The sequence below is a fragment of the Salvia splendens genome, chromosome 2 (assembly GCF_004379255.2).
Source record: "Salvia splendens isolate huo1 chromosome 2, SspV2, whole genome shotgun sequence".
Classification (NCBI taxonomy): Eukaryota; Viridiplantae; Streptophyta; class Magnoliopsida; order Lamiales; family Lamiaceae; genus Salvia; species Salvia splendens.
The window spans coordinates 20428946-20452971 of NC_056033.1; the positions used below are offsets into that span (position 1 = coordinate 20428946).

At 34.4% G+C, this 24026-nt stretch overlaps 2 protein-coding genes and 1 long non-coding RNA gene across 3 annotated transcripts; 2 read left to right on the forward strand and 1 right to left on the reverse strand.

Annotated features, from left to right (window-relative positions):
- The first annotated feature begins 4940 nt into the window (after positions 1-4940).
- Positions 4941-5675, forward strand: LOC121775684 (E3 ubiquitin-protein ligase RDUF2-like). Its single transcript, XM_042172714.1, has one exon. The coding sequence runs from the start codon at positions 4941-4943 to the stop codon at positions 5673-5675; it is 735 nt and encodes a 244-aa protein (XP_042028648.1).
- Positions 5676-7905: 2230 nt separating this feature from the next.
- Positions 7906-8436, forward strand: LOC121780678. Its single transcript, XR_006046077.1, has 3 exons — positions 7906-8007; positions 8083-8260; positions 8351-8436. It is a non-coding gene; the product is annotated as an uncharacterized LOC121780678 (long non-coding RNA).
- A 7287-nt stretch (positions 8437-15723) lies between these two features.
- On the reverse strand, positions 15724-18489 carry LOC121775697 (protein FAR1-RELATED SEQUENCE 5-like). Its single transcript, XM_042172722.1, has 4 exons — positions 18300-18489; positions 17422-18154; positions 16821-17253; positions 15724-16707 (listed from the first exon to the last, which is right to left on the reverse strand). The coding sequence occupies exons 1-4, from the start codon at positions 18487-18489 to the stop codon at positions 15724-15726; spliced, it is 2340 nt and encodes a 779-aa protein (XP_042028656.1).
- Between the last annotated feature and the right edge of the window lie 5537 nt (positions 18490-24026).

Consider the following 24026-nt stretch of genomic DNA (forward strand, 5'->3'; position numbering starts at 1 on the left):
CCCGTTCGCTGGAGCTCTGTTGCTAGAGGTGCTGCTACTCCAGAGACGAAGCAGTTTTATCTTTGGGGACGACACGCCAAACCGAGAGCACTACCGGGGCGTATCTCGTCTTGCGGAAAGAGGACTACTCGATTCGGCTTACCGCTTTCCACAACATATTTCCGTGTAATTGTTCAGTTGTTTAACGTGTAATTTTCATTATTTTCTTTTCCTTGTAATTTTCGCCCGGCAAGACTTGTATCTCACGTTTTAATCAACAAAGACACCCCCTTGACCAGCTTGATCAGCTTGACAATCCAACTTGAGTAAGCCACAACAACAAAAGAAGATGAAAATGATGGAGAGCGCAATCGTAGAGAAGAATCACGTTTTCATTATTTAATCTACGTTATTTGTTTTCTAAAAACATGAAACATGATTAAATAAGTTACGGTTGATTTTAGGCCGCCTTGCAACATGTGATAAAGCTAAAATTAAAAATGATGATGTAGCTAGGCCTGTAAATTTAATCTGCGGGTTTCGGGTATACCCGACCCGACCCAATACCCGACGGGTTTTTGGTACCCGAAACCCGAAATTATGGGTACGGGTTTGGGGATATTTTTTTACTTACTTTTCTAAATAGTTAGATTAAACTAATCATATTAGTTCTACCTAAATTATTGAATCCTCGAATTGCATTGTATTAAATATTTTAAATCGTATAATTCTCTATATGTTGGTTGTACAATTTATTTGACAAGAAAGAGGTGCGGATAAGCAAATTCACATGATATAGTATTTTTTTTCTGATAAACTTATTAAATGTTGGACTAAATGTTTTCCACGAGTATGAATCAAGTCCTTGTCTAATTGTTAACAATTTGATAATTTTCTTTATTTTCTCTTTTTATAAGGAAACATTTGAGGAATAAATAAGGAACTATAATTAGTTTATAAAATTAACATAAATAAAAATATTATGTGGCATTTTAATTGTTATGTGGAATAAAATAATCATTCAAATTGCATTAAAATGCAAATATGATAAAGCACACAAAGTTAATTATTTATTTTAAAACTGATTAAACTAATACGAGTATTCAATTTAATATTACAAACAGTCAAACACATATTTTAATAATCATTAATAAAATTAACTATAATAAACTTTGTAGTTTATACCACTCCATTATTTTAGAGGTTATGTTATTTGGTTCCATCAATTAATTAATAATTCAAGTTTAATTAATTAATTTCAAATATCATGATTTAGTCGACATATCTAATATCTTTAGCATTTATATGAGGAGGAATGATATGCTACGTACATACTTTATGTGAGCATTATTCGTGAGCACTACGCTCGTTTAAGTTTAGTGTTGTTTGTTTTGTTCTATATATCTAATTTGATTCTAATACATTAAAAACTAATCTTATTAATATTTTTTAATCTCTAAACTTTGCTAAGTTATTAATTTAAGTCTGCAACATTTAAAAAAATTATTTGAAGTTTTTTAATTGCTTGAATCACTTTTTTAAAACTTTTATTTGGCAAAAAATACCCTTTTAAGTCCATGAGGATATTCAGTCAATTAAGTACTCCATCCGTTCCATAATAGATGCCACACTTTTCTTTCAAGTTTGTCTCATAAAAGATGTCTCATTTCCATTTTTAAAAAAGTTCCCTTTTACACTAATATAAAAATTAAATTTTCTCTCTCCACTTATCACATAAAACAAAACCTTCTAAAATCTCCTGCCATCCCACAAGTGTGACATCTTTTGTGGGACGGAGGGAGTAGAAGACTAATGGCATAATCTAACTTTTGAAGTAATTTAATATTTTTTACATTTTAAATACTCAATAAATTTCTTTATCTATCTTTCAATCTCTTTCTTCCTTCATTTTCTTATCAAATTTTCATTTTACTCTTTGGACAAAAAGGCTATGTAAAAAATGAAAAACCAACAAACATAAAGATGAACAAAGAATATATCGGAGAAACAGAAAATTTCATATTTCATAAAATTCAAGTGATACACAACTAAGAGCTCTATCTCTTTTATTGTATGAGATGACTCATTTGAGATGCAAAACAACCAATCAAAGTAAAGCTAACTACATGATCAAACTCAACAAAAAGCAGCTGATTATTTATTATCCAACTACTAGTACATTATTAACTAACTCAAGCCACGTCAGCACCAACAGGTCTTTTGCTTCGAACACCAATGACTCTCTTTCGCATCTCATTGAGCTTCTTTCACTGCTGCATCTCATCTCTTCACTTTCAACACCCTCCCTCAAGATGGACCATAAAGACTAAAAAAAGTTCATCTCGCACAATATGTTTTGGAATGCAGTAGCTTCAATGGCTTAGTGAATATATCAGCCATTTGCATGTTATTTCTGATGTGCACAAGCTTTGTTACCCCTTCCAAATACTTCTCTCTCACCGTATGGCAATCAATCTCTATGTGATTGGTATGTTCATGGAAAAGACCGGGTTGGAACTAATATACACAGCAGCTTGGTTATCACAAAATAATGCTACTGCCTTTCCTCTCTCGATCCCAAAGTCTTTCAATAATGCACTGGCCCACACTACTTCACATGTTGCTTGAGCTATAGCACGATATAGTGTTTTGCTTCTTAGCTCTCCAAGATATCAAAGATTCAGTCATGGATTTGCGGTAATCTGGAGAAGGAGCCTAGTCTGCGATGCTGAGTACAAGTTCAGTAGAGCTTGAGTAAAACAAGCCATGACCAAGAGTCCCTTTCAAGTATTTCAAGACCTTTTCACTAGCTTCCCATTTTTTCACAAGAACTTGAAACAAATTGACTAAGCTTGTGAGCTACAAAAGTTATACATAGGTATAACAATCTACCTATCATTCTCCTATATTTAGATGGATCTTCCATTGGCTTTCGAACTTCTTGTTTAAGTTGCTTCAGTGGATCCATTGGGACACAAGAAGGCTTGCATCATTACAATCCTGCATCCCTGACTAAGTTCATAGAATATTTATTTTAGATATTAGGATCCCCTTCTTATTTCTTGCAATTTCCGGTCCAAGAAAATACTTAGGATGATATTATTTTTCACAATTTAAACTTAAACAAAACATATATATATTAAACAAGAAATTAAATTATTTGCATAATTCATTTGTAATTAGGAACTCTGTCACACAAGTCACCGTATTTTTGTTCTCTCTTCCTAATTAATACAGGATATTTTATTTTCTGTCTTCCTAAGTCTATATCCTCTATCTTATAAACCCTTTCTATATCCTTTGTGAATTCTCTCCAATATTTGCAAACTGAAATCATCTTCCTCTTTCACCTTGCAAACTGAAATCATCTTCCTCTTTCACCTTGCAGCCAACATATAAATTCTTGCTTATTGTTATTTGTTAGTGTTAATACGTCTTTGTCATTTTTAACTTGTAGTTTGTGAACTATTAATAGTGTTACTGACTTATTGTATTTGAATTTTGAAGTAAATTTCTTTTATTTGTTTTTGTAATTTTCTATATAAATTATCAAGCCTATTGAATTGAATATATATATTTCTCAATTAAGTCGTTAATTTAAAACAAATATTGAGCAAAAAATTGATATAGAAAATTGATGCCGCTAGGAACCGCGAAAATTTCTATTGAATATGTATACAATTTGAATATAACTATAACGAAAACTTCTATTGAATATGTATACAATTTGAATATAATTATAACAATCTGTAGTATAATGATATTCATTGTACTAATATGAAACTTAAGTTCATGATATACAATGTCAATGTAACATTTATATATATATCAACGTAATAATGACTTATATTCAAGATATAGACAATGGTAATAACCTATGTATTTTTAAAGTGCTGAAAAAATACAAGCCACTTCCCTTAGAAGAAAAAGTCATCCTCAATTCCACTTTCATACATACAATAAAAAATACTTAAAACCCAAATTTTAAAATTCGAAAAAAAGAAGATCAACGAAAATAAAACCTAAATTATAAAATCCGTAAAAAATAAGATGGAATAGAATAACAAATAAAACGATTTGAGTTAGTAGTCTCCCAAAATGTCTTTTCCCATATAAATTAAACAAGAAGTTTCTAGAATAATCAATATTAGGAAATAATGATAAATTATGAATCAATATTAGGGGAATTGATTGGAAATCATAACTACGTTGAGAATCAAAGTGATCCGTGTGCATCGAAAAGACTTTCGGAGATTATGTTCCAATCATAATCTATTTAGTACTTCCTCCGTCCCGGGTTAGTCGCACGTTTACTTTTCGGCACGGAGATTAAAGAATGAGTAACTAATAAGGGTAACTAATTTAATAAGTCGCACGTTTAGTCGCACGTTTACTTTTCGGTAACTAATTTAATTAGTCGTACGTTTACTTTTCGGCACGGACATTTTAAGTGTAATAAGGGTATGTTTAATTAACGCTAATTTTTACTCAAAATAGAAAGAGTGCAAGTATCTTGGGACTCCCAAAAAGGAATATAGTGCAAGTCATGCGGGACGGAGGAAGTACTAATATAATACTCCCTCATTTGTAATAAAAATATAGGTACATTTTTCATTTTCGTAGGTCTCATAAAGATATGAATATGAAAAGCTATAGTATCCAACTCTGAAATAAGGAATATGATATTTAGTTTGAAGCGATTTGTATTGGTGAACCAAAAAAAAGTTGATATTTGGTAGGATCTCCTATATATGTGTAAAAGATAGCAGGCGTAAACTTGGAAGGAAGAAAGGATATTTGATTTATGGAAATAACGTGTAAATTTTTTCTTCCTTCTCTCGTCAATTTCATAACAATAATTTACTTATAAATACTAGTAGTATATATGTGATACAATTCATCATCGATTATTTTATTCCGGTTTTTAAAACATTGATTTTTGTGGCATGGATTCCACGGCAATGCAGTATGTCTGGTGCTATCAGTGTGCTAGGTGGTTCGTCTCTGCAGAGTCGCAATTCTGTCCGAACTGCCGCGACGCCTCCTTCAATCCGCTGAATCTGTTAGTCCTCCGGGGGCCACGGGGCTACCAGTTCTACTACGACGACGGGTCGGGAACAAGGATCCGGGCTCTGCCTTCCTCCGTTTCGGAATCATTGGTCGGGCCCGGCTCCGAGGCGACGCTGGAGGGCGTCCTGGAGATCGGATTCAGCCTGCTGGCCGGGCCGGAGAATCCGCCTGCCAGCAAGCGCGCTGTGGCGTCCCTGCCCACGGTGCGGATCCAGGCCTGCCACGTGGACGTCTGCGCCGTGTGCACGGACGCCTTGGAGGTCGGGTCGGAGGCCCGCGAGATGCCATGCAAGCACCTCTACCACGACGGCTGCATATTCCCGTGGCTCAGTCTCCACAACTCGTGCCCGATTTGCCGCCACGAGTTGCCGGGAGGCGTGGGGCTTTCGATCTCGCGGTTGTCCGACGGCGGATTCACAGTGGGGAGGTTCGTCGAGGGTGAGGAGTCGGTGGTGGGTCTCGTCTACACCGGCGGCACGTTGAGGGCAATTGAGTTGTGGCGGATGATACCGCCACCGAGGGACGGTGCTTTCCGGCGATTTTTTGGTAAATTGGGATCGATTTTTCGGAGGCGGCGGTCGGGTTCGGGTCGGAGCCCGAGTCTTCAGGAGTCGGGTTCAGGTTAATCGGTTTTTGGTATGCGTAGAGTAGAGGAGAAACTGGAGCCCAACTTCGAAATTAGTAATTTGTTTTCATTTTTAATTACTCTTTTAGTTTTCATTTTTAAGTTCTCTTTATATTCTTACTCACTCAGTATTCAAGTTGTAGGGACGTGCAAAACAGAATATTCTTTAAACCTTGATTCATTTTTTCGATCAACTCTTTCCATTTGGACTGGCTACTAAATTATTGTTTAGAATTTGTTTATTTGTATTCATCATCTAATGATACATACCAAAAGGTATAGCCAAAAATACATCTATACTCAGTATAACAGCCAATAACAAAAAACTAGAATATCCCTAATAAACTAGCTTAATTTCTTCTCAAACTATTTGAGTTTTTTTATCAAATCGGAAACTAAAGTTTATTCTGTTTCAAATTGTAAAATAAATTTTATACTTTATATTATATGTACTAGTTTATTTCAATTTGACTAATTATTTTATTCCATATACCTATTAAAATGCCACATAATATTATCTATATATGTTACTTTTATAGACTTTACAATCCTTCTATATTTTACACATGTTTCCTTTTTAAAAATAAAATATTGAAGGATATTAACTAACATAAAATAACATTGCTATTAGGGTTTATAATTTTCTAATTAGTCAAATTGAACTAATTAAATTCAGTTCTACATAAGTTGGTGAAGCCTCGAAGTGCATGTATTAATAAAATATTTTCAATTATATAAATTCCTGTATGTTGGCTATATGCAAATTCACATTATATTTTTTTGCTGTCATAAATTTATTAAATGTGTTGTCCACAATTAATAATCAAATCCTTGTCTAAATAATAAAAAATTGATTTTAAGTTATTTAACTTCACTTATTTTCTATTTTTATAAGAAAACCTTTGTTGAACAAATAAGGAACTATAATTAGTTAATAAAATTAAAATATTATTATATGACATTTTAATTTTTGTATAAAATAAAATAATTATTTAAATTGAACTACAAATAATATAAAGTATATTATCTATTTTGAAACAAATCAAATTTTAGTAACCAATATGATACAAACGGTCAAACAACACAGTTCAAAAGAAGTACTACTAATTATTTATAAAACTAACCCTAATAAACTTTATAGTTTATACTACTAGTTAAGAGGTTATATTATTTGGTTTCTATTAATTAATTAATAACTCAATTTTAATTAAATAAATTCAAATATCGTAATTTAGTCAACATATCTAATATATTTAGTATCTGAAATTAAAATTATGAATTGGATCTAGGAATGAAACTGGTAATAAATTTGAGGATAGCGTAAATATTTTAAATTGAAATTTTATAATATATATATATATATATCAATATTTTATTTATCTCATTGTAGACGTTACATTTTTCATTTTACTTTGTTCTATAAAAAATGTCATAAAAAATTTTCTCTCTCATTAATATATAAAAATATATTTTCTCTGAAAATTTAACACATAAAACAACATCTCATCTCGTGTCATTGTATGAGTACACACTACTAGAAAATTGGGCTATCCTTACATTCATCTTATGGCACTTTGTAAAAGATGTCAACAAAGATATTTTTATCACCACACCATCCTTTTGCTGCATTTATATTCAATACTAATACTACATAATTAAATAAATGCCAAAATAAGACTGTACTTACACTATCAAGTTTCTTTCAATTCTATTATTATAAAAGTTTTCATGCGTAATTCTTAAAAACTAATCTTATTAAAAAATTATGTAAGTAAAATAAATTTGGTATTTGATATAAAATATAATTAACTTTAAATATACTAATATTTACCGAAACTCCATTGGTACTTTTTATTTATAAGTAATCAAATGATAGTTCTCATTTAATTATACGACAATAGAATTTATTTATATGTAATAGAAATAAGTCAGTAATGATAATATATATTCTTAGAAAATTTTGAATAACTTAAGAAAGTCATCAAAATTCTTTATAAAAATTGATAATCATTATTTTAATATAATATAATGCAATAAACTAGTGATATCTTTATCAATTAAGTTAAATGCTAATATTATTTTTATGTATTACTAACTCTTATTTTAGAAATTACTAGAAATAAACGACAAATGAATAAAAGAAACTATCTTCAAAATTAATTGAAATGAAACTGCCGCCCACTCTTCCGTAGCTATCGGCAAATACAATTCTAATTCCCTAGCCCTAGAAATCTCCGTTTACATGTCAAGAAGAAGAAGAAATTTTGACAGAAGAAGACCTCGGATCGCTCACAAGTCGTCATTCAACACCTCTAGTTTAATTCGATTGCAAGGTGAATGTTCCTTATAAAATTTTGACGGAGAAATTTTTGCAGGCATAATTTTTATATTCGTTTTTGGAATTGTAGCGCAACTGAATCTAGCCCTCAAACTTGCTTCCTGCAAATGTGAGAATATATAGAGCCAATTTTGATCGCTGATTACATTTTCCCTGCTTTGCTGAATGCCAATATGCCGCAACCCGCAATCATAAATCCTACGCGAGATTACAGAGAATCAACGGCTTCACAACTATCAAACTAAAGGGTTTCCTTATTATCTACCTTTTCTCTTATGATAATCTAACTTATGGAGTAGTATTTATTTGGTATTGTTTCATTTTTGGACTTCTTTTAGATTTATGGCATAGATATATTCTTACATATGATGGTTGAGGGCTTGAGGCAGAGGTGGAGTTTGAGGAAGGGCTGCTGGAAACAAAGGTTAGTCTTTAATTCTTACTACTATGTTTTTCGTTTTTGCTTATGGTTACTATATTTCACTAGGCATCTGCATAGCAATTTAGAACTTCATATTGTGATTGAAGCTATTGAAAGCCTTGATAGTACCTAAAACTACCACTTTAAATGAAGCTTGTCGTTAGATAGATACCAGTGAGTTGATGCTTTGTTTCTAACTTATTAAACATATGATTTTGTAGAAGCTAGTTACTTGTTGGAGAGACATACTTGTAACTACAAGCTAGTTTTAGTCTTTTTACAAGTCCTTGTATTGCTTGTTTGTTAGGGAGATTTACAGAGAATGTGAACAATCGAATTTCCTAAAAGGCGTGAAACACTTTCAGATCAAATCAATTTGGCGGTTCTACCAATATTTGATCGGATACAATTTAGGTTTCGAAGATATTGGTATGCTGATTCTGTGATCCTTTTCCGAACCAGAAGATGATGAATATAAAGAGGAAGAAACGAAGCATCGCGTCTCTTCATGAAGCATTGCGTCGACCCCAGCCAGGGGCTCTGCCCCTTGGACCCCGCTCTCGGGGGCGCTGCCCCCGAACACCTGTCCAATCATAACGAATTCAAACAAGTGTACACTCCGCACTTCCAACTTATTTGATGTCTCATTATAATCACGTTGATCAATCAAGTTAATCCAATTACACTAAAATATCCAACATTGTTCTCATTTTCTTATCTTGGATATGACATTCTCCTTCTCCATATTTCAACTTTCGGATATAGCTATGAAATTCATTGGACATTGGTCATTGTCTAAATCTTGAGGAAACTTATGTACATAAAGTTATGAGTAGGAACCAACATAGGTGCTTTGTCTTATTATTATATAGTTGAATCCTTGCCAAAGTCTGAACTTTCATGTCCACCATAATTCTTTGACAACTCACATTAGGTAATATCTTCACTTGGCTATTATTTTTTTCCATTGCATGCATCTTATGACTATAGCAAGATATTACAGACCAAAATGTTATTGATTTTTGAGGATTATCACTTCTTAATCAAATATTTTATGGCAATGATACAAAAAGATTGATTGTAGCAGTTCTCGATGTGCTTTCTACAACCTATGTTGCCGTAGATATACACAATAAGTCAATTTGAACCAAATATTCTTACTCTAGGATCTCATTCTTTCATTAAGATGGTATGTGGAAACATGATAATATTATGGGTATGTATATGTTATATGTGTATGTGTCTGATGTGCAAAGAATAAAAGGTAGTGAAAACTTGAGTGAGAAACTAATGTTTCACTGACTTGATCTATTTGTATATTTTGCAATCCTTAATGGAGGAAGGGAAGGATAGTAAGGGTATTAAAGTGAGTATGTGAATTCTCTGTGTCCATGGATAATTACTTGCAAGGTTCGTTTCTTCTTGCATTGGTGGTTGAAAATTTGTTGAAAACTGACTAAGGAAAATGGTATTGGTAAATTCATTCACAATTTGAGCTTTGTGTAATATATATTATCTCCAACCTTTATTATTTTCTCAAAGTACATGTATATTGTTGTTGTTTATTTTATTAACTTGGAATTTTATACTTAATTATTTTAGGTCGCGTGGTGTTGGAGTGGTACTTTGCTCTTTTGACAGACATAAGAGGCTCACATATTAAAGAAACAAGCAATATCCCTACAAGCACTTTTGGAATAGATTAGGACTTTATAATTTTACTTTTTAGTACTAATTTTGTTTGTAGTTTAGGTAAAGATGATCAACTCTTATGTTTAATCCTTGTGTTTAAACACATTAGACAAGATCATTTGATACTTTGGGTATTGTTGAAATTTGTCATTTTATTTGAATTAATTATTTATCATATTTTGTTGAATGATTAATAATAATATAATGAATTTTGTACATTGAAACTAAAATGTAATTGAAGGATTAAAAAATAATATACGAATATTTGAAGGACAATAATATAAATTCTACAAATATGTAGGTGAAAAAAATAAATAAAATAGAATATAGGGTAAATTGTAATAATAAAAATTTATGGGGGTATTTTGTAAATTTTCTTCCAAAAGTTAGTGTAGTTTAAAAAAATTGTATTGTGGCATTTTCAAGTGACATTACGCATTATGTTTCATGGCACCTTTGGAGTGCAATAATATATTATCTATCTTTACACGTAACCTGTAATACATCTACCATGATGCACTTGCATCAAGTGCCATAAAAGATTAAGTGTAACTAGTTTTGTAATGGCAGTTTTAAGTGCCATAAAATGCCAATTTCCTAGTAGTGACAGTGGCAGATCTAGGTGGAATTGGGTGGCAGGGTGGGGTTGGCCGACCCCACTACTAGCCCCAGAGTGCTGTCGAAAAGCTCATTTCATTGGCCACTGGCCCTACGATGTTCGCGTCTTCGACCCCACCTCTTTTTTTTAAAAAAAAATTAACTCCTATATAAGGGAGAAAATTACAAATAAACTCCTATATTATAAATAGGAGGAAATTACAACTGATGTCAAGAAGGCTCGAACTCGGCACCTCATATAATAATTTCTAAGCTCCTTGCCGCTAGGACAAAGGCTCTGGACCGTCTTCGACCCCACCTCAACGTAGTGTGAGATGCTGAGTGGAGAGAAAAGAAGTGAAGCGAGGTGACGTCCGGAATTCGGATGTGGCCTCACGGAAGGGGATACAACGATGGTCGAGAATGTAGAGATGAGAGAATTCTTTCAATTTTTCAGAGAGAGAGAGATGAAAATAGGTTTGAAGGAGCGGTAGGCAATGGAGAGAAGCACAACAGAGGGTGTTATTTCTAACAACATATATTTAATTAGGGGTGTCGAAACGGGTGGCGGATATCAGGAAACCCTCAACCCGACCCGCTACCCGACGACAAAGGGAAACGGGGCGAGATCGGGTAGTTTGTTTTAAATTTTTGCGGGTATGGGTATTGTAACACCCCGAATTTTTATACCCATTTTATTTCTTTTAGTTTGGACCAATTTTGAGAAGCCAAAAAAATCAATTATTTATTCCAAATTGTAGTCAACTACTTGGTCAAATATATTTCTCCAAACCCCATCACCAAACGATTTCCCCATATCTCCACTCCTTAAAATCTCTCCAACCACCAAATCCATCAATATATATATTCCAAATTGTAGTCAACTACAATTTTGAGAAGCCAAAAAAATCAATTATTTATTCCAAATTGTAGTCAACTACTTGGTCAAATATATTTCTCAAAAACCCATCACCAAACGAATTCCCCATATCTCCACTCCTTAAAATCTCTCCAACCACCAAATCCATCAATATCTATCAGTTATGCCTATATATATATATATAGGGATGTATTCATTTCCTTTTTGTATCTTTTGTTCTTTGTTCTTTTTAATCTCAGCCCCACGATTTTGTCATCCGACTATTAGATTGGTGCCACGTGTCATTTAATAATGCAGATTTTCAGTTGAAAAATGCACACCGACTAATAATGCACCATTATAGTGTAATAATGTAGATCATTTGGACCTTTGATGAATGAGATCTAACGGCCCATATTAAGAAGAATAAAGGATCTAAGGGATGAATATGAGAATAACGCTCCCCTATATATATATATATATATATATATATATATATATATATATATATATATATATATATAGGGTTGCGTTAAAGATAGAACCATTCTTAAGTGTAGAACCTAGAACTCTACATATTTTATTCATTGGATGAGGAAAAAATGACGGTCAAGATTAAAAATCATACATATTAGACTATGTTTTCACGACATTCAGGACTCAACATGTGAAAAAACTCACATGTTGATGGAAGAATGAATGAAACGAAGAAGAGTCCATGCATGCTTTATTTTTTCACTTCTCTGCATTCACCCATTAATAATAGTTTTGGTTGTAATGGGAAGTTGCTGTGCAAATCAACACCATTGGATTAAAAGATCTAACGACCTCCGTTTGGCATTTGTTCTACGTTTAAGAATGGTTCTACGTTTAAGAATGGTTCTATGTTGATCACAATCCTATATAAAGGTAGGTTGGTGGTAAACAGGTAGGTTGAAGACTGACTTGTCTCTTGTATTGGTGATGTTAAGTTTATTTTTTGGGTAATTGTTAACAGGGAATGTAATTCGTAGACATCTGACCATGGTGTGTAATCTATTAAACATGGCCCCTGCTAAACTGTATGGGAACCAAATTAATATGTAATTAGTATAATGATTCAACTCCCTTGCACCCCTGATATACTTTCCGTGTGGTCATTGTTTGGGGATACCGTTATTTTTTTGATTCTGTAACAATTGGCAGGATCGTACTACACCAACAAGTTGTGGTAAATTAAAACACTGCTTCCCAAATGAGTCTCGTTCTTCAAAACAAAAATGGCAAACAAGCGTTCCCGATAAGGTAAATAAATCTCTTGCCAAATTGTTTTGGACATATTACATTGGTTGAAATAATCTCTCTTAAGGATGAATGAAAATAAAAACTGAATGAATTTTTTTTGTCTTGGAAGATTGTAATCGCATTCAAGAAACTTTTTTTTTTTTTGAAGTCTAAAACGTAGTTCGATTGCACTGAACTACAGTTAACCTATTATTGATTGGTTAGTGATAGATCAAATTTGATGAAACATATCCTTCATAATTTAGTGAGGACGAGATTTTGCCATTTACTGAATTCGGGTAATACAATTGACAGGACGTGTATATGACACCAACCGCTGTCCATATCGAACAAAACACAACGTCCGTCGACATACTACATCAAGAAAAGGAGCCAAAGGATAATGGGGTACATGTATTAATTTATATGGACCAATTCCTTAGTGTGTAATGGATGATCATATTTGTGATGAACTAAATGCCGTATAATATGAAATATTATTGTTATTGTCTGAAGTATTTCTGCTAAACAATGAAATCTTACTCTACAACTGTCAGGGTGTTTTTACGCCGACAACCGATGATCATTATGTACAAAACACAACTAGCAATTCCAGGCTACAACAAGAAAAGCAGCCAAGTGATGTTGGAGTGCAGGTACAAATATTAATTAAAAGTATGATGTTTTGTTTAGTGATAATAGTTGAAACAAAATGTTTACATATACGTTGCTGAATAGAATTTTAGTGTGGAGGCGGAAATACAGTCTGTGTTGGATGCGTTTAAAGAAATAGATGTCGATGATGATTTTGTGAATGAGGGTTTGAATGCCAAATCGAATGATGGCTTGCCTGTCTCAGCAACTCCAGTGCCATCAACAACACTTGTAGTTTATGACCAAAACAAGGTAAGGATTTACAAAGCCAGGTTTGAAATATAATTATTTTGAAACGTATGTTACACTATATTGACGTGCTTTTATTACTACGAAATGTAGAGCAAAAATGTGATGGAGAAGATGGAAGTACGTAAGAGAACGAAGAGGAAAGTTTCCAATGCGTTACGATCTCCTTACGTCGTACGACCAGTCAAGCTCACAAATAAGCTATCCCAAGAGGAGAGTGAAGCGTATTATTGGATTCTTACAACCAATAATACAGACGAGTATGATTTCGTAATCTTTTTATAATTTGAATTAAAGTGCTTATAGGGTGAACAATATAAAATGAATAAATTACAACACATACTCTACTTTCGAATACTACTGTGCTGGTTTATTAGATATGAAGAAGCCACTACAACATGTCTTTAAAAATGTCCAGGGATAGGCTCGTTTACGATGACGATGTTGTCAAAGTTACAAAGCTGGAATTATGTTCGTTAATGCCTCGGAAGTTAGTAATGGTTGGAGTTATCGATGCATGGGCTTCCTACCTGAATAACATGGAAGAGGGGCGACAACCGTACTCTTCAAGACGACTATTCTTCACAACGTACCCGTGTGTAAGTACAAATGGTTAATATACATGACTTCTACGTGCACCGTGGTGCCTGACTTTGTTTATGTACAGCTGTACACCATCGTGACAAGGCCTCAAAATGTGGACATCAACACCATATGTGCTAAGTTTTGTAACTACTTAGAAGCCGAGGTGAATGGAATTCCAAATTATAATTGGAAAGACGTGCAGACGATAAAATACTTGAATAAAGGAACTTCTGGCATGTCAAAGATTTGAATAGGTTTTCTTCTCAATATTTACTATGTGGTTTCATGTGTTTCATTGAATAGGTTTTCTTCCCGATATGTGCACATGAACACTACTATGCTATATGTTTTTGCTTTCAAAGAAGAGCTGTCACTGTTATAGACAATTCAAAAAATGGGGACGACAACGATATTACAAAGAACTACGGAGACATTCCAGATACTCTGGTCAGTGTTATTTGTTTCTTAATTGAACGTTCCTCCTATATAACAAATTAATATATCTCTAAACTTAGATTTACTGTGTCTGCAGAGGTTGTTTTTCTGTCATTATCTGACACAGATTGGCCTTGTACAACAATGCAAAACCATTTCCTCTGCAAGAATAGAGAGGATGGCTATGCCATGGAGGACGACAACGAATGGTGAAGATTGTGGTATCTTTCTGATGAGACACATGGAAACGTACAAGGGTGAGCTCGCTGATTATTGGAATTGTGGGCTAAAAAAAACTAGCAAAGGATTACTGCAGAGCTTGAGGGCCAAATATTGTTCAGCTTTGATGAATGCAAATAACAGTCATGAATGCCTCAACAACAAGGGCATCACTACGAGATACTACGCAGAGGAAAGCAGAAACAAGGACATCGATGTTGAAAAGATGATAGCATGTTACCTTAAGAAGAAGTGATGTTATGATATTTGAAATCGGAACAATTTTTCCCAAGTAAACTGTAAACCGAATAGTCTTAATCTCCCTTTTTTTGCTTAAAGGAACCATAACTTATTTATTGTGAAGTGCAGTTATTCGAGATTTATTTTAGCTTAAACAATATATTATGGAAGTTCAATACTGAGGGTTGCGGAAACATGGTCTTAATATGAATTAATTTGACTGCAATATGGAAAAACATTTTATGAATTCAATAACACATAAATGATACTATAAAGAGATCATTCTATATTACAAATGATTCATTCTGTGCATATATTTCTTCATCTACACATCAGATTAGTTCATCCATCAAAAACGAAATTTGAATAGCATAACTACTACATTTATAATGAAATTGTATTCATTGAAACATAAAATGTATTCATCTAAGAAAAATATAATGCAGTTAAAAAACTGAGACAATACATCAAGACATCGCGTCGAAAGATATCTAGTACTACTTATTATTCTCCTTCTCCTTAATCTTTTTGCAATTTCTTGCATCATGATTACCAACCTCGCCGCATTCGGCACATTTACGACCGGGCTTTGCCTTCATCTTCATAGCTTGCTCAAGGCGTGTAATCGGCCGTCTTCCTGAACCCTTGGTTTTGACAACGTCGGGAGGATGGACCTCTATTTCGCTAGGGGCTTGAGACCCATAGAAATTCTCAATCATTTGCCTCTTATCACTAATAGACAATACAATCCCTTCACCAAATATCGCTTTCTTCCCTTCAGCAATAATTTGTCTGAATGCACGAATTTGGTCAACGTTTCCCTTAATAGACTGTGCAACCTCAAAATAATCACCATGCATATCCCTCCATTCTTGTGCTGCCTCATCGACAATGAGAGCTTTCTCAATATCGTCAACAAAACCACAATGAACAGGCTTGACAAAATTAGACTTCAGCCAACGTCCTCCATGTAAGTGATCAGGAACCAGCTTCATTTTTTTGTTTCGTAAGACCCAAAAAATATGGCTGCATACGAGTCCAAGTCTTTGAAATAGTTTACACCCACATACGTAAGAATCTCCAGAGACGGAATAAGACACGGACCAGTCGTGAGAGAACTTGTCATTGATCACATATATTTCAGTGTCTTCACCGATTGAAGTCTTTACCATGGTGCAACAATCAATTGCGTCCTCAATCTCTTCCTGAATTGCCTTAAACCCACCAGCACTGTAGATTGTTGACGCGTGCCTCTCAAGTGCAGAATTTGTTTTCAACACTGGGGTCGTATTGGAGTCATGATATTCAAATCTGTTGCTATTGCTCCTTTGGGCATCCAACGCATTATTGTAATGCATAAGAAACTCGACTAGATTACAACGAGACTTAGTGTACCTCTTGAAGAAACTGTTCTGAGACTCGGATACAGAGGTGGTCTTAATCAATGAACTCATTGGAAAATCCCTGAAGTAGGCTGGAACCTGTATATCATGGCATATGCAAATAGATTCATAAACACTTTAAAATAGTTCATAACTAAGTAAATGTGTACATCACAGTATTAAATAAAAACAATAGTATGTTGTGGACATACCCAGAATTTTCGATTGGCAAACATTGTAGAAAACCACTCGTTGTTTGTAAGGCCGTATTTTTCCATAATTTCGTGCCAGGTTTCTTCGAATTCTTCAGGATCTATCAACTCCGACCACACACATTTATTTAACTCCTTTTTTAAATCCTCATTCTGGAGCTGATTCTTGGGCAATTTTTCAACCACCTTAAACATGATGTGCCACATGCACCATCGATGTCTTGTATCAACCAGTACACTATCGACAGCCACCTTCATTCCCAAATCCTGATCAGTAATGATCAATTTTGGAGCAGCGCCCATGCATTGAACAAACCTTTTGAACAACCATTCGAAAGAAGGAGCGTTCTCTTTCGATAACAATCCCGCACCAAATGTCATGGGTCTGCCATGATTGTCCTTGCCCGTGAATGGTGCAAAAATCATACAATACCTACATTCCATCAAAAAGGAACACATATCATAGTGGACAAAATAGTTCATCTCGTAATTATAATATATCACCTAGGACTATAAATAATTCACTACAAGAAACACAAAAAACATAAATAACCAAATAAAGATGGAGCAATCTGAAACAGTGACTACTTATTAGTCGTACCTATTTGTTGAGTAGGTTGTGTCGAAAGAGACAATGTCACCGTACAAATGGTAATTGTGTTTGGCAATAGGATCACACCAGAAAAGACGTGTAAGCCTGCCCTTAGAGTTTACCTCAAAGTCGTAGGTGAACGACGAACATATCTCCTTCTTCCGCTTCATATCATTCAATACCATTTGTGCATCAGCACCATCCACATATGCTCTAAGATCACGCCTATAGTTGTGAACCTCGACAATGGTGCATCCGACGTAATCCAAACCACCTAAGACCTCGCTAAGCAGACTAAAAGTCAACGTGGGACCGATATTTGCACTTGCGCAATCTGCTATGAATTTCTGATGCACCAGGTCGATATTGCGATTGAGCCTCATAAATCGCTTGTGTCGTAACTGAACCATGTCATGATTATGTCGTTCTTCAAACTGTTTCACAACATAACCAGTACCCTTACAAAACTTAAAAGCTACTTTAGCCTTACAAAGACACTTTCTAGATGAACGTCTACGTTTAGCCTCAGGCTGTTTATAATTCACTCGCTTCTCACCTTCTCTACTACACACAACGTATAGCCATGTAACCAAATCTCCAACCCTTTTAGATCCATGTTTACGGGTGTCAAACCCTACCTGCCGTGCATATTTATTATAGAAGACTGTAGCATCATCCAAGGTATGAAAAACTTGGCCAATATGTGGCTTCATTGGGGAAGGACAGTCAGGGATGTATGACACTGAGATTAACAAAATAGTTCATTCATTATGCAGTTCGTTTCATCCAGTAAATAATATATTTCAATACAACGAACAAAAGAATTCTTCAATATATTTTATATGACCAAATTTCACTACGATAAACTAAAAAAGTATTCATACTACCTGGCTCTAGTTCTTCATCCTCGGATGATTCGGAGTCAGAATCAAAAAGTGAGCCGCCAACCGGAGATTGTAACTCATCGAATATTGACCCATGATTGTCGTTAATATTTTCTGTATAAGTAGTTCCATGTATGTTTCCTGCTACGGGAGAAAACTCAGTGGTGCGAGGAGGATTGCTCGAGTCGTCCATTGACGTACTAGTAAAGTATGTTCTAGGCGTAAAGCTATTTGACAAATCGACACAACCAATTTTAACACGCAGTAGAGAAATGACAGCTGAAGATTGGGAATGAATGGAAGTAGGATTAGTTTATATAGAGAGATTGAAATCTGCAAAATAGCAGGTTCAATGGGACGTGAATATTGTATTAGAATAGTGTGAATATCATTATCATATTAACATGAAGATTGGGAATGAATGAAATTGAGATTAGTTTATATAGCGAGATTGGTATCTGCAAATTAGCAGATTCAGTTTTAATGAAAGAGTGGATTAGAATGATGTGAACGTGAATATTGTATTAGAATAGTGTGAATATCATTATCATATTAACATGAAGATTGGGAATGAATGAAATTGAGATTAGTTTATATAGCGAGATTGGTATCTGCAAATTAGCAGATTCAGTTTTAATGAAAGAGTGGATTAGAATGATGTGAATACTATGTAATTATACTAAGATCCTGAATATGTTCGAAGTGCAATATGTTGGAAGAGTGGCTTGGAAATGAAGAGGGAATATAATGCGTGTGAAAATCAATTCCTAAAATAGCATGACTGAAATCATGGAAACAAAATAACTGCCAAACTCTACAAATTACAAAATCATCCCCAACCGTTAGTTTTAGAATATTATATTCAATGTATAGAATATTTTAATAATATTTGAGAGAATTAATTATGACCATAAGATTAACAAAATGGGTGGACATGATTTGTTCTCTAGTTCGGTCAATAAAATTGGTTCGACATTGAATATAATCCTATATATATATATATATACATAGGGGTGTGATAAAATACAAACTCTCTAAAATACAAACTATACAAACTTTAATCATACTCACTTAATACAATTAATCAACGGTTAATATAAGAGATTTTTCTAATGTCAACATTTTGACATCGAAAAATCAGAATTTGGACACCCCCGTCGACAGAATTTGTACACTCCGTACATCCCCCGGTGACATAATTTGTACATTCCGTTGACATCGACCCCCGGTGACAGAATTTGTACAGTCCGTTGACATAATTTGTACACTCCGGTGACAGAATTTGTACACTACGGTGACATAGTTTGTATAGTTTGTATTTTAGAGAGTTTGTATTTGATCACACCTCTATATACATATATATATATATAGGGATGTATTCATTTCCTTTTTGTATCTTTTATTCTATTGTTCTTTTTAATCTCAGCCCCACGATTTTGTCATCCGACGGTTAGATTGGTGCCACGTGTCATTTAATAATGCATATTTTCAGTTGAATAATGCACACCGACTAATAATGCACCATTATAGTGTAATAATGCAGATTTTCAGTTGAATAATGCACACCGACTAATAATGCAAATTTTTTGTCAAATAATGCAGATCATCACAACCATCCAATTCAAGGATCCAATGGCTGTGATTAAAAAGAATATTGGACTGAAAAGCTGCGAAGGACCTTAACACACCCCTATATATATATATATGGGATCGTTATTCTCTTATTCATCCCTTAGAACCTTTATTCTTCTTAATATGGGCCGTTAGATCTCATTCATCAACGGTCCAGATGATCTGCATTATTACACTATAATGGTGCATTATTAGTCGGTGTGTATTATTCAACTGAAAATATGCATTATTAAATGACATGTGGCACCAATCTAACCGTCGGATGACAAAATCGTGTGGCTGTGATTAACAAGAACAAAAAACAAAAGATACAAAAAGGAAATGAATACATCCACACACATATATATATATATATATATATATATATATATATATATATATATATATATATATATATATATATATATATATATATATATATCCAATCAATCCCACGGTCTTTCTGCACATAAATTCAATACCAAAGAAACGGAATTTGAGAGAAAAACGAGTGCAGTGAAGAGTTGCAACTCTTCACATCAACGAGCAGCGCCAGGCAGCAGGTAATCACCGCGAGGATGACGGCGGTGGTTGGATGTTGATGAACAGCGACTTCGGCGTCGCATCACACACAGAGAGTTATTCGAGTTGTGAATTCACGGGTCCGTCTTCCAAATTCTATCTAACACTAGATGTAAGTTGCATCATACTCATGCATAAAAAAATTACTACTCCATTACAAGGTATTTTATCAAATGTATTTCTATCAGTAATTGATGCATATCACTCCATTATTAAAGAAATTGAGTGAGTAGGACTTCGTCCATTCAAGATTTTCACAAGAAAGAGCTTTTTATTTTACTCACTTTTATGAATTGCAGCTTTTCACTATTTGCTAATTATGGAAAGACTAAAGTCCCTTTTTGGTCCTTAAAATATAGCGATTTTTTTATTTTAGTCCAAAACATTATCTTCTGAATTATTCGGTCCATCACAAATAAAAACGGGTCACATTTAGTCCATTTTGGACGGGACCGTCAAATTTTTGACTGTTTTAATTACTGGGTCACAAATCTGTCACTAATCCGTCACTAATTTCGAGATTCTCCACCATTTTGCACTTTTTCTCGTTCAAATCCCTAATTTCTTCCTCCAGCTTTCGCAGCTTGCCCGCCACAATTGTCTCCTCCGACTTCCATTTTCGGCGGCAACGCGATTGATGTCGGCACTTTCACTGCCGAAGAGGACTTTTCTGAAGAAGCCGCTCAAGGGTTGAGAAAAACTGCGAGTTTGTTCATCGGCGGTTTCTGCGGATTGAGCCGAACGCGAGAATGGGTTCTGGGGAATTGAAGAGAGGTGAGTAAATTTGGAAGGATTGGATGAAATGAAGAAGGTGAGAGTATGATTTCTGACATGAAGTGTGCGGATGATTTTTAGCGAAATCATTGAGGAAATATAGCAGTAATTGGAGAATTTGCCATGGAATGAAATTCAGGGTTTTGGCGAAGAAGAAGAAGTGTTATGGGGTTTACCAAACTAAAACGTCGTAGCTTAGGAGATTCGCCGCGGCGGCGATGAAGCTGGATTTTCCGGTGCCGGATTGGCCGTAGAGGAGATAGCTCTGCTTCCAAACGCGGCCGAGCTTGTGGTAGTACGGTTTAGTGACAGATTTGTGACGGATCAGTTCTCCCAATTAGTGACGGATTTGTGACCCGATAATTAAAACCATCAAAAATTTGACGGTTCCATCCATAATGGACCAAATGTGACCCGTTTTTATTTGTGAGAGACCAAATAATTCAAAAGATAATGTTTTGGACCAAAATCGAAAAATCGCATATGTTAAGGACCAAAAAGGGACTTTAGTCTTATGGAAACTATTCTTTGAAAGAGAATGAAGAAAATAGAGAGTATATGCGTTGATGGCTGGGAGAATTTGGGGAAGGAGTGAGATGAAAAAAGAGAGAGAGTTTGGCCGAGAGTGGTGCAGAATGGGACTATAAAGTGGGCTACTCATTCGGCCTCCTTTGTGTTATTTTGGGCTTATTAATTTTGATTAGAGATATAAGGTGAGGAAATAAGTCTTGGGCCTTCTAATTAAATCTTGGGCTGATAAACAATTTAATTAAGTGTGGGGGAATTATTTAATTAAATTCTGAATAATGGAAGGATGAATAATTTTATTCAAAGTTCGAAATAAATATAATTTTCGAAGGAAACAGTTGCAATAATTTAATTATACACTTTAAAGACTTTAATTAGAATGCATGCATTCTAATTAGTAGTTTTTTCTCGCTAATTGTTATGTTACTACTTTATTAGGTCAAAGGGAATTGTTCCGTGAGACTAATCCGGAAAGAGGAATACTCAAGTTGCGATATCATTTAAGCGATCAAGGTGAGCTTTCTTTTTAAATAAGGGCAATGCCCTAATTATATTTTTATGTGAAAATGATATGAATATTTGTCATGCTGTGTTTTGTTTTATTCTATGAAACTTATCTGATGTGGCTTTTGCCATCAATGGATAATCGAATTCGGGTCTGTCTAGGGAGTGAGTCCCTATTCAGGCTAGTGTACACCTATGGAGATCGTGTGCTATCTCTTCGAGTTTGCCGGTCTAGTGACTTGGAATGTGTTCACACTCCTTGTCATCAATGGATCAGATATGGTAGACAGCTATGAGAAAATGGTTGATCAACCGAATTTTACGATGGAAATTATTTTAGTGTTTTGGACGATTTCTAAAGTTAAAACCCCAAGGTCACTCAATGGTGGCATGATAAATACTTTTTATAAAATGTTTTCAGCATGAGTCCACTGAGTGCATCAAGTATTCAGCCCTGCATTTCTTTTTAAAAATGTGCAGGTTGAGCGTGACGGGTGCGGTGGGCGTTGAGCAAGACCGTTGAAGAAATTTAAGTGTTTAGAATGTGTCATGTCTTCACACGTGGCATATTCCTTCTCTCGAATGCTTCGGCCGAGTAGTTGTTATTCTTTTGAGTTCTTGTATCACTGAGATAATATTCATTTTTGAGTTGTTGATTGTTGAGATACTCTGATTTTGTTCGAGCTATTCCCATTTGTTTCGAGCTATGGTCGAGTTGTGTTGTTTTCCCCTTTCTTCCCCGTTTCTTAAATCCTCCCCTAGTCACGATCAACCGTGTTTTCTATACTTAGAAAATGCGGGCGTGACAGGCATACCCGCTACCCGTGCGGGATACCCGTTAAACCTGATAATACCCGTTATTTTTAGGGTTAGGGTTTTAAAATATTTTATTTTAATTAATTAGTTTCAAGTTTATATATAATTAGTTTATAATGGTGATTTAATTTTAGACATGCTTGATGTTTCTATCATATTTGCTTATTTGAAATTTGGATTTGCATTATATTTCATACGTAGTCATATTATATTTAAGAGATGGGAAATCACCATATTTTTGCATAGTTAATAGTTGGAAATTATGCAAATCCACAAAGTAAAAAAAATCTAAATCTAAAATCATAGTATAGCAACTAGCAACAATCCCAAAATCCATTATAGAATTACAAACATGTACACAAAATTATTGTATTAGATGACTAGTATTGATGATAAGCGAAAACTAAAATCATAATACCATTAAATAATATAATACACAATTCAAATTAGGCATGTGGGTTTGGGTACCCGTAACTGCGGGTTTGGGATACCTGATGCGGATATCGGGTTACCCGTATAACTATACGGGTCGAGATTGGATAGTATAATATTGAAGTTTTCGGGTACGGATACCCGCAAAATCGGGTTTGGATATCCATGGGTACCGATTTCGATACCCCTATATTTAATTATAAACTATAATTCTAAAATATCAAAATCTTTTCTAATAAAATATTATACTGCCAGGAGCAACACAGTCCCCATATGTGTACACTAGTCCGAATAGGGTTTGCGGCCCTACTAGGCCCCGAATTCGATTTAACATGTTTGGCATAGCCAAGCAGATAGGTAATCGTAAAATAAAACATGGCATGACAACATATTTAAGATATATTCATATTTTCACACAAAATCACATTTCGGGAGAAAACCCACCTCATTTGCTTAATCTCTCAATTGAACGTCCCTCGACTT

Excerpts from the sequence above, each read along its gene's own strand:
- LOC121775684 (XM_042172714.1), top strand. The coding sequence starts at position 4,941 with ATGCAGTATGTCTGGTGCTATCAGTGTGCTAGGTGGTTCGTCTCTGCA.
- LOC121775697 (XM_042172722.1), bottom strand. The coding sequence starts at position 18,489 with ATGGACGACTCGAGCAATCCTCCTCGCACCACTGAGTTTTCTCCCGTA. Across the intron at positions 18,155-18,299 it reads GGATGAAGAACTAGAGCCAG|TGTCATACATCCCTGACTGT; the intron begins GTAGTATGAATA and ends TGTTAATCTCAG. Across the intron at positions 17,254-17,421 it reads ACAACCTACTCAACAAATAG|GTATTGTATGATTTTTGCAC; the intron begins GTACGACTAATA and ends GATGGAATGTAG.